Genomic DNA, 17,710 nt, shown 5'->3' with positions numbered 1-17,710 from the left:
AATTGACTATCAGTACCTAAGTTTCTAGTTAAAAAATACTACATTATTTACTTTTTATTATAATATGCTGTACTGTCATAAAAATAAAAAAAGTTAATATATAGTTAATTTTCATTTTATTACCCCTTATTAGTCTATGAGCTGGGAGCGGATTTTGTGCGTGATAAGTAATATGGAAAAACTATACGGGTATATGTCGAATTAGTTGTGTACATGACTTTCACCAACGGCCGGAAACCAGAGTTGGGGCCGAGGGTAGTTATAAGGGGTCAAAGTCGCGGGTTTTATTATTTTTTTTTATGACGCTCATGATCGAGATAGTGCACCAAAATTTGGGAATAAGTAGGTCATGACGTACCTAAGTAAAATCTCTAGGGGCTCAACGCTGCGTGGCCGACAAAGGGGTGGGGGTAGGGGTGAATATAAAAAATATAAGGGGTTTTTTGCGAAGTTCGTGATTGAGATAGTGCACCAAAATTTGGGTATAAGTAGACCATGACATAAATAATTAAAATCCCCAGAGCCGGAAACCAGAGTCGGGAAGGAAGGTAGTTATAAGGGGCCAAAGTTCCGTTTTTTATTATTTTTTTTTGTGACGCTCATGATCGAGATAGCGCGCCAAAATTTGGGAATAAGTAGGTCATGACGTAACTAAGTAAAATCTCCAGGAGTGGAACGCTGCGTGGCCGACAAAGGGGTGTGGCAGGGGTGAATATAAAAAAATATAAGGGGTTTTTTGCGACGTTCGTGATTGAGATACTGCACCAAAATTAGGGAATTAGTAGACCATGACATAACTAAGTAATATCCCCAGAGGCGGAAACCAGAGTGGCGGACGAGGGTAGTTATAAGGGGTAAAAGTCGCGGTTTTTATTATTTTTTTTGTGGCGCTCATGATGGAGATAGTGCACCAAAATTTGGGAGTAAGTAGGTTATGACGTAACTAAGTAAAATCTTCAGTGGCGGAACGCTGCTTGGGGTACAAAGGGGTGGTAGGCAGGGGTGAGTATAAAAATATATGGGGTTTTTTCTGCCGTTCGTGATCGAGATAGTGCACCAAAATTTGGGAATAAGTATATCATGACATTACTAAGTAAAATCTCCAGGGGCGGAACACTGCGTGGGGGACAAATGTTGTACCGGGTCACAAAAAAAATAATACACACTGCGACTTTGACCCCTTAAAACTACCCTCATCCCCAACTCTGGTTTCCGGCTCTGGGGCTTTTACTTAGCTAAGTCATGGTCTACTTATTCCCAAATTTTGGTGCACTATCTCAATCTAGCACGTCGCAAAAAACCCCTTATATTTTTTATATTCACACCTACCCCCACCCCTTTATCGGCCACGCAGCGTTCCATCCCTGGAGATTTTACTTAGTTACCTCATGACCTACTTATTCCCAAGTTTTGGTGCATTGTCTCGATCATGAGCGTCACAAAAAAAATAATAAAAACGGCGATTTTGACCCCTTATAACTACCCTCACGCCCAACTCTGGTTTCCGGCTCTGAGCATTTTACTTAGCTATGTCATGGTCTACTTATTCCCAAATTTTGGTGTAATCCCTCAATCACGAACGTCACAAAAAAACCCCTTATATTTTTTCTATTCACCCCTACCCCACCCCTTTGTCGGCCACGCAGCGTGCCACCCCTGGAGATTTTACTTAGTTACGTCATGACCTACTTATTCCCAAATTTTGGTGCACTCTCTCGATCATGAGCGTCACAAAAAAAATAATAAAAACGGAGATTTTGACCCCTTATAACTACCCTCATCCCCAACTCTGGTTTCCGGCTCTGGAGATTTTACTTAGTAATGTCATTATCTGCTTATTCCCAAATTTTGGTCCACTATCTCAATCAGGAACGTCGCAAAAAACCCTTTATATTTTTTATATTCACCCCTACCCCCACCCCTTTGTCGGCCACGCAGCGTTCCGCCCCTAGAGGTTTTACTTAGTTACGTCATGACCTACTTATTCCCAAATTTTGGGGCACTATCTCGATCATGAGTGTCATAAAAAAAATAATAAAATCCGCGACTTTGACCCCTTATAACTACCCTCGGCCCCAACTCTGGTTTCCGGCCGTTGGTGAAAGTCATGTACACAACTAATTCAACATATCCCCGAATAGTTTTTCCATATTACTTATCACGCACAAAATCCGCTTCTATCTCTCCGACTATATACCTTTAAAAATTAAAAAAATCCCAGGATATTTTTAAACGGCGTAGTTCTACGCTAGACTCAATGATATTCCCATTTAAATACACGGTAGATGTATAAATGTATACCAACCACGGACACATGGCTGAAACGCTGATAAAACCTGTGCCCAATATATGTAATACACATGGCAGAGAACTAAAATTGCCTGTGTCCATATAATATGGTACACATGGCAGTTAAAGTGTTAAGGGCATAGGCGCAAAATGTCGCCTATCAAAATGTTCAGTGTGTTTTAAATGTATTCATTTTTCTCGAATCCTGAGAAAACTAACAAGTATTTTTGAAAAATTTAAACGCAGAATGAAATATTATGGAGGGTAGAAAGTCCCTGAAAACTTCTATGTTTGTTTTAATAAGTTACTGGGGTGAAAAAAAGAGAAAATTTAGTGTGATTTTTAATTTTAAATATCTCATTCGAAAAAACTTTTTGTTTATTCTAAGAGACTTCTACCCTCTGTCATAATGTAGCCTTTCATTCTGCGATTAAATTTTTCAAAAATACTTATTAGTTTTCTTATGATTTGAAAAAAATGAATACATTTAAAACACATTGAGCATTTTGACAGGCGACATTTTGCGCATATGCCTTTAAACAATTAAACATTGTTTAATTATAACTCTTATTGTTATCATGTTCGTAAAATGAATGTATTTTGAAAATTTATTTTGTTATTGTAAAAAATGTTTTTTTGGTTATCTTTCCGGGCCCCATTAAAAGATGGGCCCGAGGCAGGTGCCTCACAGGCCTAGTGGTAAAATAGGCCCTGCAGACAGCCAAATACATTATGACATTTGTATGGCGATACTGATACTTGCGACATGTATTGATACCGATCTCAACGTGAATGGGGTCCTTATCTTCGTCGTCTACAATTGTATCGCCGTCTGTATCACTAGTGAAACACATACAAATTTCATAATACCTTTATGCCATACGGCAGTTACTGAGAGGAAAATTTACTCACCCCAGATGCCTACGTACCAAAAAAATTAAGTTCTGGTGCGGCTCTTTCCGTATTATCGAACCCTAGGTGACTTGGTATGCTAAAATATCTCACAAAAATTTTTGGTGTACTATCCGTTGCAAGATAATTCGGATGGAATTCCCCAGATTAAGAGACTGGACCGATATCAAGCACAAAATGACTGTGCTCCCTTAATGCTGTAACGAATAGTCACCCTTAGTCTTTTGTTAGATTAGGCTCAATTTTAAATAATATCCAAAGTTCAAAGGTACCTACTTTACTAAATGATAAATCTGATTAAATCCGAAATATCTTGCAACGAATTCTAGACGAGAGGTTCATTTAGATCCAGCCCTTTTTGTTTGCAGGGGGCATCTTTTATATCAGAGGACTGATTGAGGTGTGAATTCATACATCTACCAAAAACAACGCCCGAAACACTATAGCGACTATAGACTTCTTATAAATCTTATCAGTCATACTTTGAAATTATTCTTAAGTATTTTATCCACAGTAGAATAAGGAATAAATGCAGAAGATCAAGATGGAAAACATTTTAGATTTAGAGATGCATTGGGAGATATAGCAGCACTTTAGCACTGAATGTTTTACAACAGAAATGTCGAGATCAACGTAAAGGCGTCTTTAGTCAAGAGATGAAACAGTGGCGGCTCTAGAAATTTGCCTTTGAAACACCAACCAAAAGATATAAAAAGACACACCCAAACTACATAAAAGACATGAATAATAACTTATGTGCATTAAGTTCCTTTAAATTTTCCTAACTAGCTTGTTTATTGGGTTGAATTTATCTGTCCGTGGTTTAAGTTTCATGTCAGCTAATATATTTTTATGTTTCAACAATTTTATTCTTTAAATTTGGACCTTGTTGGGGGGGATTTCCCCTTTTTCTATCCCCGTAGATCCGCCACTGAGATGAAATGTAGAATTGCGATGGCTCCTGCAACTTTTTTAATAACGGATAACTTGAAACTTCAAATTCAACAGTTGTCTTATATGGTGTAGAAGCATGGACCTTGAAAGTATCTACTATCTAGTATCCAGTGAAAATAGCATATCTAGGAGCTCACTGCTACTTTAAAGAACTCAAAGTCATCTATATACATACATGATTTCATAAAAGCATGACAAAAATTATTTAGATATATATATTATGTATATTTACTTTATGTGTGTAATTTGGATCACTTTAGCTAATCCTTCGGTATATTATAAATATATGTACGCCTCTACAACGTTTTAAGTAATATACACAAGTGAATATTGTTGTCTAAAGCGTCAAAATAAACTAACAAAGAGCAATAGAATTTCTATGCAACTCAGTGTCAAGATAAATCGGCTATGTTTCCCGTTATTGATTTTCTGGCATGTGCGAATGGAAATTTCCACTGTGAAATTCTGGAAAAGTTTACTTTAAAATATGACGCTTTGAATTTACGTTGTTAAAATAATTGGAAATTGAAGTTTGTTTTTATTTCATATTCCAAAACATAAAATTTTTAATAGGTATTATTATAACTAACAAGATGAAAATGCGAGATTATCATTACGAAAACTTTGTGTATTTACGTATTTAAATTCATACTATGGAAAATTGCTATTATGAAAAGTTGTTTAGAATTAAAAAGTATGTTTTACTATACTAGGTTTTAACTATAAAGGTACTTTACTCTTGATCGAAATTCATATTTTTTATACACCTCGTATAAAATTAATAAAATTTGGTATTATGATGGTTGCATCATAAATCTTAGAACATGAAGAGCTTTTTATGAAGAATAACTTTTCTTCGTCAAATTAAAAATAAAAGAGTTATAAATGAAACTGATGTTGGTATCCATAATTTGAGAAAAATCTTCAAATATTTTTTTCCATTAGAAGGATGTAACAGCATATATCAGAACATAATTTTTTATTCCTAACATTTCATAATAACAATTTTCAATATGTAGGTATTGTGAAATAAATAAAGATACTTTTTACTGATGAAGTGTAGTAAAGTATTTTGAATCGTAATGGAACAGTCCATTTATCATTAGGTACTCTCATTAAAGGGGAGGCCCTATACTCGTACAAACCAGTGGTGGATCCAGCATCGTTAAGAGGGGGGGATTGACTAAATTTATACGAAAAATAAATGAATATTTTTCTAATCTTTATACATAGTTTCAAAAAAATTAAATTACTGGGTTTGAGAGGGGGCCGATCACCCCCATCGCTCCTCCCTGAATCCGCCACTGGTACAAACCTTTTTAAAGTTGTTAATAAATCATTGCTTTTAAAATATACTCAAATTGTATTTTTAAACATCTTATTTATAGGTCTGGCTCCCGCGTATGAAAAAAAAGTTGATTAATAGCAAGCTGAAAATTTGTTAATAGCTTAAGGGTGTCTAGTCGGATAAACTTTGATATATGGGAACACTGTAACAGGGGCAGTTTTAATTGTGGAACAGGTTAAAAATTTGGAACGGTCAGACCACGAAAACGGCACATTTATTTTGTCCGACAGAACAGACTTAAACTCTCCGAACAGAGATTAAACTCTCATGCAAAAATCAGACTGCTATTTATCACCTGTCATAATTCCTGTCATTTGACATATTCTACATGTTCCACTTATTAAACCGCCCATTTGGTGATAAATAGCAGTCTGATTTTTGCATGAGAGTTTAATCTCTGTTCGGAGAGTTTAAGTCTGTTCTGTCGGATAAAATACATGTGCCGTTTTCGTGGTCTGACCGTTCCAAATTTTTAACCTGTTCCACAATTAAAACTTCTCCTGTTCCAGTGTTCCCATATATCAAAGTTTGTCCGACTGACACCCTTAAGCTATTAACAAATTTTCAGCTTGCTATTAATCAACTTTTTTTTCATACGCGGGATCCAGATCTATTATTTTATATACCTAATAATTAAATTCACTATCAAATGTCATTTATATTTTATTAATACCTAATTTAAAATTTAGTTTGACATTCACGAAGTATCGAAACTCAAATGTAAATAACCTATATGCTTTGCTTTGCTTTGCAAATTCAGATTAAAACTAGCCTACTTTTCTACTTACTAGCAACGATTTCAGTTGACGTTTAGTGTGCATGTCGGCAGAAAATAAAAGGATTGTGACGTCACATTTTAGACTTTGAGGTCGGTTATCTCGAAGATGGTTAGAGATACCGAAATGCCGTTTTCAGATTTGGATTCAGAAGACAAAACTACATAAGAATCTATCGGTAAATCGGCTCTAAGTATTGCAGGAGCGGCAACCCACGAACGAACAGACTTTGCGAATTTATAAACGAAAAGTTTTCGTTGAAAATAGACACATCGGAAAAGTCTAGGGATATTTTTATAGATAACATAATAAAATTAATAACAATAAATTCATGTGGTGGTTTAATTTCAATTGAATTTGTACAGTTGCTCATCCTGTAGATGTTTGTAAGTAAAATAAAACGTCAAAAGTGATAACGAATATTTGACAACGTTTTTAATGGGAGAAAAAATTATGGTTTTTATACTGCAATAAATATTTTGTTATTAGTTTCGATTTTGTTTTTGCTATAAAGTTCTTGTTTAGTTAGTGTATTGAAAATATTATTTTTCTATTGATGCTATACAATGTGCAACTTCCCTCACTGCTTACATACATTCAAAACGAACAATTTCTCAGGCTGTGAGAAAAGTCGGTCATTGCAGTGAGAAATATTTTTTCTCACGGGTTCCATAAGTAGAATCGCGGTTTCCATGGTAACATGCACAATACAAACACAAATATTTTTGTCAAATAAAATGTGTCAAATCAAAACTTACCAGGAATTACCTTTCAAAACTGTTCAAATGTAACTGGTAACTATAATTTAAAATAAATAAAAGTATATAAGTATTAAGAATATTACATACCTACATAGGTTAATAATATGTACTTTATTTCAATTTTGGCATATAATCTACATAACAGCACCTAAATTATTTAATTTTGAAGTTTGAACTCTTGACAAAAACGCATCCATAGAAAAAGTACAGTGTACAACACGTGAGAAAACGACATATTTCTCCCTGCTTGATTTGCCGCACTGGCCTCGTGCCTCGGCTCGTGCTAACAGACTTCTGCGCTCGTGAGAAATATGTCTTTTTTCTCTCTTGTTGTACAATATACTATTTTCTATGGATGCTATACAATATGCAACTTCTCTCACTACTTACATACATTCAAAACGAACAATTCCTCACACAGTGAGAAAAGTCGGCCATTGCAGTGAGAAATATTTTTTCTCACGGGTTCTCCTACTGCCTTCCATACTATGATCGCCGTTTCCATGATAACATGCACAATACAAACACAATTAATGTAAAATAAATGTGGTAAAGCAAAACTTACCTTTTAAAACTGTTCAAAAATAACTGTAAATTAGAATTTTAAAAAATAAGGTATATAAATTTTAAGAATATTAAATACCTACATGTATATGTATTTTATTTCAATTTATGCATATAATATATACCTAAGAGCACCTCAATTATTTTATTTTGAAGTTTGAACTCTTGACAAAACTGCATCCATAGAAAAAGTACATTGTACAACACACGAGAAAATGACATATTTCTCCCTCGCTTGATTTGCGGCACTCGCCTCGTACCTCGGCTCGTAACAAACTTCTGTCTCATAATATGCCTCTTCAAAATAAGGTATCTGAAGGTAATATCGCCAAGCTAAGGTTTAGAATTATTTTGTTGGATAGTGGGTCATATAAAAAAGATGTCACAACTTGAGCTATTCAATGAACTACTTGACATTACGTAGAATCCACTAAAATAATAATTTGGGTATTTTTACACATTTACTGGACAATTAAAAAAAAAGTCATCTTTGGCGATATTTCCAACCCTTGTTGGCAATATCGCCAACCTATTATTTCGAATGCAATACGGTCTATCAATTGAACATTATACTTCAAAATGATATATTTGCTGAAAAATAACAATAAGTAAGTATTTAAGAACAATAAGATTTTTGTACCATAATCTGGAGTGGTTAGCAAAATGAAGTGTCATGTTTTTCTTCATCTGATGTTTCCATCTCACTTAACTCTATATCATCAGAATCACTATTGCTTGTCGATGACTCTACGGCAGAGCGCTATTTAATTTTTCCAACCTTCGATGTATCTGGAGAAGGTTGCCAAGGCAACCTTATCCAAGTAGGGATGGTAACGCCAAGGCGTTATTACCATCCATTGGACTTGGCGATATTACCGACATGCACATAAATTGTTTGTAATCTGGTTTTCGAAAATAAGCAAAACTATCTTAAAAATCTGAATGCAACATTTTATTCCCTAGGAAATACGGTACAAATCACCGAAATCAAATAATATTACTCATCAATAACGCCGCTCCAATCTAATAAACACAAAAGATGTAAAATTATAAACGGTACTCCTTCTACACCGAACACTGATACTCAACTGTCATAAACACCGCTGGCGAATCTAAGGTCATCGGAAACATGATCACGCGATTTAGAATACTATGAGGAACATATCCATGTTGCCATTTATTATTTTGCAAAGGTACTTTCTGATAAATCACGAGTTGGCGATATTACCAAGCTGGCGATATTACCAAGCTGGCGTTATTACCTGCACATGCCTTATGTCTTTTTTCTCACTTGTACAATATACTACTTTTATCATGGAGCGACGTCATTTAACTTTTGATGAGATTAGATGACATTTAACTTTGGATGAGAAAAATCGGGCTGTAGGCCTTCTTACAACCAATAGTTACAACCAATGAACACCAGAGAAAGAGTGCACAGTATGACCTATGGGCGCCAACATTAACGATAACTGGGATTTAAATAGAGAAATAAGAATATGATAATATGCTTATATTATTATTATTATTATTATTCTTATTAATAGAGATAACACGTTAAACCTTAAAATCAGATTAATATACTGCTACATATTCTCCCCATCGCTGTAAGGCATGGAGAGCTGGACCCTTACAGGGACACTAATGAAACAGTTGGAGGCCTTTGAGATGTGGATCTATAGACGAATATTACGGATCAGTTTTGTTGGTCGAATAAGAAATGAAATAGTTTTACATCGAATCAATAATAGCACAGAAATAACAAAAACAATAAAAATTCGAAAGTTACAATATTTCGGCCATGTAATGAGACATCCAGAGAGATATATAACCTTCTACACCTCATAATACAGAGCAAGATCGCCGGAAGAAGAGGCCCAGGCAGAAGAAGAGCATCTTCTTCTTCTACGGCACTACAGCCAGATTGAGCCTTGGCCTCCTTTATTTTTTGCCTCCACCCTTGCTTGTCTGTGGCTGCTCTTCTCCATACACGGGCTCCTAAAAGGGCTTGTGCGTCGCTGTTTACTGTGTCCTTCCAGCGCTTTCTTGGCTTTCCAACCGGTCTCTTTCCCTGCATTCTAGCATTCAGTGCTCTTTTTGGCAGCCTATCCTCTCCCATTCTTATCACATGTCCGGCCCATTGCAATCTTTGTATTCTAATGAAGTCTGACAGGGGTGCTTCCTTATAAAGTTGATAAAGTTCGTTGTTGTATCGACTTCTGAAGATTCCGTTTTCCCTCACATGTCATAGTATTCTCCTCAGTACTTTCCTTTCGAATGTGTCGAGTTTGTTTTTGGATGTTTCTTTCACGACCCAGGTTTCACTGCCATAACATGTTATTGGTCAAATTAAAGTTTTATAGATTCTCATTTTTGTATTTCGGTGGACACTTTTAGACCGAAATATATGGGAGAGGACAAAGTAAGCTCTGTTTGCCTGCGTTATTCTCTTCCGTATTTCTCCATCTTCTGATCCCTCGGCATATATTTCTACTCTCAGGTATGTAAACTTTCCAACCGTTTCAATGCCATCTTCATGTATAATGTTTTGTGGGACTATATTTCTTCTCGTCTGAGTCATTATTTTTGTTTTTTCTGTGTTAATTTCCAGACCTAGCAATTTTGTTTGTGTTTTTAACTCTGCGTAGGTTTCCTGTGCTCCTGGTGATGTTCTACTCATAATATTAATATCATCGGCATAAGCGGCCAGTTGAACCGTTCGGTTGGTCAGTAGGTTTCCTCGTCCAGTTTGCATTTGCCTAACCGCATACTCCAGTGCCAGGTTAAACAATGTTGGGGCCAGCCCATTTCCATGCTTTAGTCCCTGCGAAATTTTGAAAAAGTCTGTCCGGTGGTTTTGTATTCGTACACATGCCTGAGTTTCATCTGTTGTGGCTTTAATGAGTCTTATTCTTATTAGTTTGTGTGGTATTGCCAATTCAGTCAATATATAGTATAGTTTATTCCTTTTGACTGAGTCGTATGCCTGTTTGAAGTCTACAAACACGTTGTGAACATCAATATCGTGTTCCCATGATTTGCTCAAGATCTGTTTGACTGTAAATATTTGATCCAGTGTCGATCTTCCCCGTCGCAAGCCCGTCTGATACTCTCCAACAATATTTTCTGCTAGTGGTTGGAGCCGTTGGTTCATATGGCAAGAAGAGAAAATACCCGACGACTGGAATAAAAGTATAGTATGCCCGATCTATAAAAAAGGAGACAAACTCCAGTGCAAAAACTACCGTGGAATCTCTCTACTATGTACAGCATATAAAGTCTTCACGTATAAACCAGCGAAGAAGAGCATCCTGGCTCCGAAATCTCCGGGAGTGGTATTAAGAGACCACCGCTAATCTGTTTAGAGCTGCCGTAAACAAAGTTAATATTGCCAATATGATCGCCAACGTTCGATGATCGCACCGGGTACTGAAAGAAGAAGAAGTAGGCCTTCTTCAAAGTGACAAGCGGGAAACTAGTGTAGCTGGTGTAGCTTAGTGCATGGGAGTCTCCCAAAGTGTTTATCAGTCGATTGTGGTGGCATTTTTGTGACCCTGGAAGTCCAGTCGAACGCCATCCAGGACGTGAGCGCGTTACATCTGCAGTTTAATATAGATTTTTGGTGGTAACCGCTAGAAGACAACCAACAATTACAGCACCTGAATTAATTATCGACTTGCAGCAGGCACACCAGGTAACCCTAAGCCGTGATACTGTAAGAAATCGTCTCCATGAGGTCAATCTCCACAGCCGAAGGCCATTAAAATGCCCACCTATCTCCAGAGGCTAACGCGCTACAAGAGTGGTGTCAGGAATATCAAGACTGTGATGTAAATGATTGAGCTAGTTTTATTTATAATAAATAAACATATATAATTGCACTTAAAGGCATTCTCGTTATATATATATATATAAAGTAGTATCTCTTGAGGATGCAGTCAGTCTATTTATTGGCCCACAAGACAAAGAAAACTCTTTGACTTACTGTCAAGCTTTCGAATTGCTTTAATTCTTTTTCAAGACATCTTGATTTTCATCAAATAAACAACTATAATAAAAACAACTATTGTTACTGGTTTTGCTTTCCTCCTAAAGAAATGGTAAACAATTCATATAATGTTGAACAACGAACCATGGAAACAACATAATGTTTTAGATTGCTTTAAATATTTTAATATGTGTGTGATTGTCCTTTTTTGTAAAGTTTCAACTTTATCTTTTAATCTCACGACTAGTAAGTTAGAAAAATAAATTGTAAGTACATCATTTTTATATTTTGAAAATTTTTGTAGATGTCTTGAAAAAGAATTAAAGCAATTCGAAAGCTTGACAGTAAGTCAAAGAGTTTTCTTTGTCTTGTGGGCCAATAAATAGACTGACTGCATCCTCAAGAGATACTACTTTATATTTATATATACAGTCAAGAATACCACCATCTTATATATATATATATATATATATATATATATATATATATATATATATATATATATATATATATATATATATATATATATATATATATATATATATATATATATATATATATATATATATATATATATATATATATATGTTTATATGTTTATAATAAATATAAATAGTAATAATTTTTGATATATTCGGGAGGTAGTTGATTCAAAATGATTTGAACTTTTTTATTTATGGGCAAACTTAGATATTTTTTTGGACAAGTAGAAAAAAAAGTCATCCCAGATTAATGAATATCATGTGGACAGTTTGCCTGTTAATAGGTCTGGACCCCGCGTACCAAAAAAAGTTGATTAATAGCAAGCTGAAAATTTGTTAATAGCTTAATGGTGTCTCGTCGGACAAACTTTGTATGTATGCAAAAATCAGACTGGTATTTATCACCAACTGGGCATTTTAATAAGTCCGTCACGTAGAACATATCAAATGACAGGAATTATGACAGGTGATAAATAGCAGTCTGATATTTGCATGAGAGTTTAATGAAAGGGTAATAAATCAATTGAAAGTTCTGTCCGACAAAATACGTAGGACGTTTTCGTAGTCTTACGTTCCAAATTTTTAACCTGTTCCACAATTAAAACTTCCCCTGTTCCAGTATTCCCCTAGATCAAAGTTTGTTCAGACACCTTTAAGCTATTAAATTTTCAGCTTGCTATAAATCAACTATTTTTGGTACGCGGGATCCAGGCCTATAATATCTTATCAATAAATTGGAATAATGACCAGTGGTAAAACCTTAGATTTAGGAATAAATTACGGTTTGGTGTTTATTTTCTGGATTGTAGGTACCTACTTAAGAAGTACGTTTGAAGGTGGGCAGTTGAAAGCGTTTATGGAGTGTACGTTTACCTCCCGTCAATTCAGGCGGGACAGTCGCTAATGGTAAAGGCAGGTACTTATATCAGCTAGTTTTTGCTCAACTGTTCATCAGTTTTGACTTGCTTAAAATGTTCTTAGACGAGGGAGAAGCACGACGGACCAAACATTCGCAATCAGAGAATTACTAGCAGAGAGCTATGAACACGACATACCAACGATAGCTCTATTCATTGACTCCAGTAAGCATACGATACAATAAAGAGGAAGAAATTAAAAGAGGGCTTGACGAATTGGCAGCTAGCAGAAAGTTATGCAACATGATACATCTTATTTTAAGGTACGTATCCAAACAAGGGCGAACCCCGCTCCGTGTAGCAGCTCCACATAGTGGATACGTCGGTGAACCCCGCTCGGCTCTCGCCCTCTTTGATCCAACCGGTTTGCGGTTTATATGTAGGGGAGCTCATACCGTATCCATTCGAGCTGTTACATGGAGCGGTGTTCACCCGTGTATGGATACGTACCTTTAGATAATATAGAAAACAGAGTCAAAATAAACCATCAATCATTGAACAAATTTATAGTAAACGAAGGATTAAGGCAGGGCGATCTTTTGTCATCATTACTCTTTAATATTTAACCTATGCCTAGAAAAAAATAATGCGAGAAGTGAAAACCAATAGAGAAGGGCTCCTATATCAAGAAAGACACCAACCTTTGGCATTTACGTTACGGATGATGTGGTGTTGCTGGCAAGAGGAAAAAAGAGCTGCAGGATATAGTACAAAAAATAGTAAAAGCAGCGAAGAAAATAAGACGTACATAAATGAAACTAAAACAAAATGAATGGAATGGGCAGATAGTGAGTTCATAAATGGAGAAAAGTTTAAAATAGAAGTAGAAAAAGGAATTTCAAACGAGTTCTAAGGGTTTACTTAAGGAGATTTACGTACCTAGGGGCAAGAATATCACGTAAACCGAACTGTTATACAAAACAACTATACAACCAATAGTAACATACTATTGACAAAAGACAATGACAAAAAATAAACAAAATTTTGTTCATTGCCTGGTGTTCATGGTTTTAAAGTCCTTCTGTACATCGTACATCCATCTTGTACAGGGTCTTTCTCTTGTTCTACTACCATGGGGCTTCCATTATCTTGTTCTACTACCCTTACCACTGGATTAAAAGACATTCTTTTTAAATAACCAATCCAGTTTAGTCTTTGTGACTTTACAAATTTAACAACGTCTGCGCTTTGCATTAATCCGTCCAGCTCGTGTTTCATTTTCATTCTCTACTAACCATCGCTAGCAATGGGTTCTTTCTTAGTAGCTCTCAATGGGGTAGTAGCAGTAGTTCTCAATGGAGTAGCTTTCTTAATATTTCGAGATAAAATATTCTCAATTGCGTTATGTTTAAGGCCAAGCTCCAATAAGTATGATGCAAGTAGCTGATAACTTAAGGCTATACCAGGACATAAAGACAGACCCCGTTCTAGGAATGCCTGTAACCGAATGGTTATAACTATAACAAAAATTTTCAAATTACAATACCAAAAATAGAGGACTGGGAAACTGGTCCGCCGCTAACGACAAACTCAATATGGTATACGGACGCCTCCAAAACCGATTTATTTACAGGGGCTGGAAAATATGGCATAAAACCAAGGACGGAAGTCCGGGTATGTCTAGGAAGATACGCGACCGTATTTCAAGCCGAAGTAGCTGCTATATAAAGGTGCGCTATGGAACTAATCAGCCGAAATCTAGATAACGACTCCATTGTTATCTATTCGGATAGTCAAGCGGCTCTAAAGGCTCTCAGTTCGGTACAGGTCGATTCATGACTGGTATGGAACGGTTTGAATGTCCTCTCTCAGGTGGGAAGTCGAAACAGGTTAACACTTGCCTGGGTGCCAGGACATAAGGGTCATCGTGGCAACGATAAGGCCGATAAATAGGTTTTGAGAAGGTTTCACACGAATGCGGTTTCTAGAACTCGGGGAGGAAAAACCGGAAGCACCAGGCTACATGAAAAAGCCACTATCAAGGCTGTTGAGTCTCATTAAGAGGACCAAGCTAGATGAAGCGCTTTAAAAGAAGGGGGCAGGGTCAAAGAGGTAAAAGAGGCAAAGGTCGCAGTGCATCAGGCTATATTGGCCGCTCCATTTTCTATATTCTATGTTTAAGGATGAATTACGATTTGGTGTAAATTCTCTGGACTTCAAGAAGTGGGTATGCGTCAAAATGTGAAACTCCAATTCGTTCAGCTTGAAGTAGTGGAGGGGCAACTTAAAAATATGAGCGATAAACTATATCTCCTGTTCTTGTTGATGGTTAACGTTTCTTTTTTTATTTGTATTTACTCTTTACATTACGAATATACCTGTAAATAATAATTTTTTACTTCTCTTTGAGATAAGTAATAAACGTGAGGTAAGCTTTTATTTTCATTTTTTATGTACATGTAAACAGGTAGACTAGTGTATAATTCAGGTAACTCTTTCGAGCTTTGGAGTAGTTATATATTATATCTTATTCCTGTCTTTATTTTCCCATTTATTTGTATGTCATCGGTTTTACTTGTATGTCCTGAACAAAATCAAAGTGGCGTCTAACTAATTTTCTTGGGCTTTTTTTCATTTTTTTGTCCCCGTTGTATACCTATCTTACTGCAATTCGACCAATATCGCCACAAAACTGGTTGCCGTTGGTAGATGATCTCCAGTTCATAGTTCCATCTACATTCATTAAATACGTTTGGGATTTACCTGTGTGGCAGGTCACACGTGGTGGCTAACACAGCAAGCGTCTATCCATCTAACATCTTACCATCCATCGAATTTGGAGGTTACACAGAAAAAGAGGGAAGAAAATTGAACTATTATAGTTATTATCTTGATTGGTTAAAAACGCTTTTATGTTGTTAAAGCTAGTTTTTATTTTCCAGGTTACACCAATATCAGAAAAGCTAGTTCTAAAGACGTCTAGAAAAATTCCTAAACTAGGTGTTATGCTGGTTGGATGGGGTGGCAATAATGGTTCTACGTTTACTGCCGCTGTAATAGCCAATAAGTTAGGTTTAACATGGCCGACCAAAAAGGGAATCCAAGAAGCAAACTGGTATGGTATGTATTAGATCAAAACTTTTAACCGCACTAGTGTAATATAAATACGTGACAAATGTGTTGACCTAACTTCTTCTTTTCTCTGAAAAAAAAAACGGAATATGTGTAACGTTACACACGGTTAACAAAGAACCTAAGAGGTGTCAACTAGTGTTACACAAAAGTGGTAAACAAGTTATGAACTTTAAAACATGTAGGAATTATATTTTGCATAATTCTGGAAATTCTATGCCAATATTGTTGTGTAATTTATTGTACCAGGAAAACATATTTGTAATCAAATTCTACAAAATATTTCTTTATATCTAAACCAAATAAAAAAAATAAAATAATCAAACTGGGAAAATTATGATGTTGATTTTTAAATATCGTGTATACAATTGAATTCTATAGTACTGTATATTTATTTTCAATAAATAAAAATGATGTTGGGTATATATCAGTAAAATTTGAGACCCGTGTTGAGCTGCCCCCCCCCCACTTGCAAAAATTAAAAAACAAATAGCCCTGATTTATGAGCTATCTATGAGCTCTCATATTCCGCAAATTAAAAATTTTGAGCTCGTTCCACTGAGCAGGAATTTAATATTTTAGTGAGGCTGACTCAGCCCCCCCCCCACTACTTAAAAATAGGAATATTGAATAGATTTTTGCGGCAGAATTACGAGCTATTTATGAGCTCTTGAAATGATATAGTTTCGATTTTTGAGCTCATCCCCTTCACCCCCAAACAACCCTTTAATTGATTTAGCTTAAGAGAAAAATGCTGAGAAAACTTATAATATATCGTATTGCGGATATAATTCCTATAGCTTATATATTCTAAGAACAAACTATTAATTCACGTGCATTTCGATTATTGAGCTACAACCCCTTCGCAAGAAAACTACCCCATCTTCCCGGCTTAAGAGAGAGTTGTACTTAAAATGCCTTAAATTAATTATTTGGTGACTACATATCATTTAATAAGTTATGAGCTCCCAAATTACGCGCATTTAGATCAGTAAATTGCAATTTATTTTGTATAGTGCAGTCATTGAAGGTAAAAATCAACGATTACCTTCAATTTCGGTGAACCTTCATCGATTTTCACGAAAATTGGTCAGTGGTTAGAGGATACCTCAAGAAACAAAGGTGACATGGTGCCACCTTGCGCCTTTACCCTGAGGGTGGATACCGCCCCTTCTTGGAGGTGAAAATTATTTTATAAAAAATAACTGCACAAATCAATAAAAGGACAAATTACAAGCAACATTTGTTGTGTAAAGTTATTAAAATAAGTCAATACTTTTTAAGTTATTACAGATCAAAGAATTTAATTATTCGTGAAAAAAATGCATGTTTTGAAGCGGTTTTTCGTAAATCACTGAAAAACTGTAAGTTTTTACAAAAAAGTTAATAATAGTTTAATTCGTATAGCTTATATTCTAAGAATAAACTCTTAAATCACGCGCATTTCGACTATTGAGCTACAACTTCTTCGCAAGAAAACCATCCCATATTCCCGGCTTAAGAGAGAGTTGTACTTAAAATAATTTAAATTAATTATTTGGCGACTACATATCGTTTAATAATTTATGAGCTCGCAAAATATACGCATCTCAATTATTGAATTGCAATTTTCTTTTTATAGTGCAGTCACTGAAGGTAAAAATCAAC

General features: G+C 35.6%; 1 protein-coding gene across 1 annotated transcript in view; it reads left to right on the top strand.

Moving 5' to 3' along the window:
* The window catches only part of LOC114329653 (uncharacterized), a 90,930-nt gene that overhangs the window by 11,472 nt on the left and 61,748 nt on the right, over nt 1–17,710 (top strand). The window contains exon 2 of the mRNA XM_028278831.2: nt 15,874–16,051. Within this exon, the coding sequence (XP_028134632.1) occupies nt 15,874–16,051 (178 nt within the window). The remainder of the gene's footprint in view (nt 1–15,873; nt 16,052–17,710) is intronic.

The sequence above is a fragment of the Diabrotica virgifera genome, chromosome 7 (genome assembly GCF_917563875.1).
Source record: "Diabrotica virgifera virgifera chromosome 7, PGI_DIABVI_V3a".
In the NCBI taxonomy this organism is placed as follows: Eukaryota; Metazoa; Arthropoda; class Insecta; order Coleoptera; family Chrysomelidae; genus Diabrotica; species Diabrotica virgifera.
The sequence above is the reverse complement of the archived record's forward strand: the minus strand, read 5'-3'. Positions and strand labels throughout refer to the sequence as shown.